This window comes from Lagopus leucura, unplaced genomic scaffold (assembly GCF_019238085.1).
Source record: "Lagopus leucura isolate 7727_CA_CO unplaced genomic scaffold, USGS_WTPT01 34381-0_obj-0_obj, whole genome shotgun sequence".
NCBI classification, from domain to species: Eukaryota; Metazoa; Chordata; class Aves; order Galliformes; family Phasianidae; genus Lagopus; species Lagopus leucura.
Genome location: NW_024967637.1, coordinates 1 through 3,101, shown reverse-complemented (window position 1 = coordinate 3,101; position 3,101 = coordinate 1). Strand labels below are relative to the sequence as shown.

General features: G+C 60.5%; 1 protein-coding gene across 1 annotated transcript; it reads right to left on the bottom strand.

Annotated features, from left to right (window-relative positions):
- Positions 1–44: 44 nt before the first annotated feature.
- On the bottom strand, positions 45–3,014 carry LOC122193230 (collagen alpha-1(I) chain-like; the record flags this gene model as incomplete). Its single annotated transcript, XM_042893962.1, has 2 exons — positions 45–1,547; positions 2,899–3,014. Coding segments are annotated over 2 exons (1,599 nt in total), but the record flags the coding sequence as incomplete, so codon positions are not given.
- Between the last annotated feature and the right edge of the window lie 87 nt (positions 3,015–3,101).

Here is a 3,101-nt window from a genome sequence, read left to right as displayed (position 1 = left end):
AGGAGCTGCACTGCTGCCTCATATGAAGTTTTTCATCTATCAGGACCTCTCTGCAGGGCTGCTTTCAAGGGCTGCTCCATCCAGCCTGTCCCGTTTCAAACCTGGGCCACGTTTCGCCCTCGTTTTGGCTCCCATGCGACTCCAAGGTGGCCGCTGGCCCAAAGCACAGCGAGGATGGGGAAGGGGAACGCAGCCCCACCGGCCCATGCTGCACACAAGCCAGAAGCACACAGTCAGCCAGCAGCCCTCGTGCCCTGCTCACCTTAGTGCTGCCGTCTCTCCTCGTGCCGGACGATCTGCTCTCCCCCTGCTGGGATTGCTTGGAGCCGGCCCTGGGCTCCACATGGGAGTCCTTCTCCTGCTGGGACGCATTCCTCCCATTGCCGCCCTTCGCAGAGCTGCTCGGCTGAATCGGGCCGGCTCTGGGCTGACCTTCCTCCTTCCACGCTGCCTTCTTCTGCCCCGCTGCTGCTCCCTGGGGCCTGGCTTTGGAGGAAGCTGCCTGCTCCTCTCCTTTGCACAGGGCAGGTTTGCTTCTGTGCACCGCAGCCCCCGGCGCCAACGCATCAGGAACAGACGCCTTCAGGACGGCTTTAGGAGCGGAGGAAGGCTCCTGGATGGACGAGGAGGAGTTGGACGCGGCAGCTTTGGCAGCTTCTTTTGTTTTTGCTGCCCTCGTCTCCTTGCTTTGAGGCGCTTTGCTGCAACTTCCCTTCTTTTCCTTCCCGTTCCTACCGGCGTTTTCCACGGCAGCCCCAACCTCAGCCTCGCACCGCTGGCGTTTCTTCTCCACCTCTGCTGCACACTTCAGCCTGGAGCCCTGCTCCCCAGCAGCCCCTTCTGCTCTCACCTCCACGTCCATTCCGGCCCCATCTCCAGCCAGCATCCCCCCCGTTGCCGCCCCATCCTCAGGCTCAGGATTCACCCCTGCTGTCGGAGCCCCCTGCTTTTCACGGTCCGTTTGCTCATCAACGCTTGTCTTTTTGCCAGGGTTTCTGGGTGCGATGCCACAAGGGCCCATCTGGGCAGGCCCAGCAGCAGGCACTGCTTTGGGGACGGCCCCCGACGTCCTCCCTGCTGCCAGCGGTGCAGCAGCCCTGCCTGGTTCTGCTCCTGGCTGCTCCCCGGCGGCACCCGGCCCTGCAGCTCCCAGCTCCTCTCCCTTCTGCGCCGTGGATCCGACTGTGTGCACAGGGAGCTTCGAGGCAGCGCCGTCTGCAATCACCTCCTCCTTCCCCGTGCTGGGAGGAGGCAGCAGCTTCTCTTCTGCCTTCGCTGCGGGTAACTGGGCCCCAGCTGCTCCCATGGGCGCACCAGTGAGTTCAGCCCCTGCCTCCCCGCTGCTTTGTTCCGCCAGCCCTGCACCAGGATCCCTCTGCGCTCCTTCGGGATGCGGCTCCGAAGGCTCCGTCTTCACCGCTGGCAGCTCGTCCTCCACAGCAGGGATGGAGACGGGTTCTTTCTTCACGGCGCTGGGCTCCACTGCGGGATGAGCAGCTGCTGTCTGCACCGCTCCCGATCCCTCCTTGTATTTCTTCAAGCCAGAGCTAAATGCATTCAAACGAACAAACAGGAAAAAACAACACAGAAGTGATCAAACTACGTGGAGAATCCCCCAGTTAGCAGTAAGTCCTGGTGCGCTGCTTCCTGCCGCGTTTGGAAGTCGCACTGAGCGGTGTTAAAGCAAATGAAACACGGAGGAAGATGGCTGGTCAGTTCTATGTGAGCCCTGCAGCCAAACCCTACAGCCAAACCAAACCCTGCTGCCAAACCCAACCCTGCAGCCAAACCCAACCCTGCAGCCAAACCAAACCCTGCAGCCAAACCCTACAGCCAAACCAAACCCTGCAGCCAAACCCAACCCTGCAGCCAAACCCAACCCTGCAGCCAAACCAAACCCTGCAGCCAAATCCTGCTGCCAAACCCAACCCTGCAGCCAAACCAAACCCTGCAGCCAAACCCAACCCTGCAGCCAAACCCTGCTGCCAAACCCAACCCTGCAGCCAAACCAAACCCTGCAGCCAAACCCTGCAGCCAAACCCTGCAGTCAAACCCAACCCTGCAGCCAAACCAAACCCTGCAGCCAAACCCAACCCTGCAGCCAAACCCAACCCTTTCCATGTCCCCAGGACTCGGAGCCCCAGGCCGCTCTCACACCCTGTGCCCCATCTCTGTTCTGCTCGGAGCCCATCCAGCAGCTCGGGGCCCTGCTGCAGGCACAGCTACAGCCAACAACCTGCTGCCGTTGCTTCGGCAGCTCTGAGGACAGCACAAATGCTGTTCCGTTTGAGGGCTGTCTACGACCGGGTGAGCAGGCTGGAAGGTGAGGAAGGGCTGCTGATGCAGTCTGCCCAGGCTCCAGCACAGCCTTTGGCACGGCCCCTCGCTGGCTTCTGCTGGGGAAGCTGGCTGCCCTGCTCTGAACACACAGATGCTTCTGGGGGTGAGGAAGTGGCTGAGGGCCGTGCCCAGCGGGTCGCGGTGCAGGGATCAAGGCCAGCTGCGACCCATTTCCAGTGGGCTGGATGCTGGGGCCCATCCTGTGTAATATCCTCATTGATGACCTATGAGGGCAGGGAGGGCAGCCTCATAAGTCTGCAGGTGACAGCAAGCTGGGAGGTGGTGTGGATCTGCCTGAGGGCAGGGAGGCCCTGCACCTCTCCCCAGCACGCTTCTCGCAGGGCATCCATCTCATCCCATGTCATCCCATCTCATCTCATGTCATCTCATGTCATCTCATGTCATCTCATGTCATCTCATGTCATCTCATGTCATCCCATCCCATCCCATCCCATCCCATCCCATCCCATCCCATCCCATGTCATCCCATGTCATCCCATGTCATCCCATCCCATCCCATCCAGGCCATTCGGCACAACCACCACCTGCAAGGCTCACCTTCCTCTGCTCGCCTCCTCCTTCTTCACTTCTTTTTTCACAGCTTCAGGCTGAAAAGTAAAAGTCAAAGTAAAAACCAGCGCAGCGGAGCAGCCGCAGCCCCGGCCCACGCTGCTCTACAACGCAGAGCGCAGGAGGTGCTGCTGAACATAGAACCATAGAACCATGGAATCAGGCAGGTTGTAAAAGAGCTCCAAGCTCCC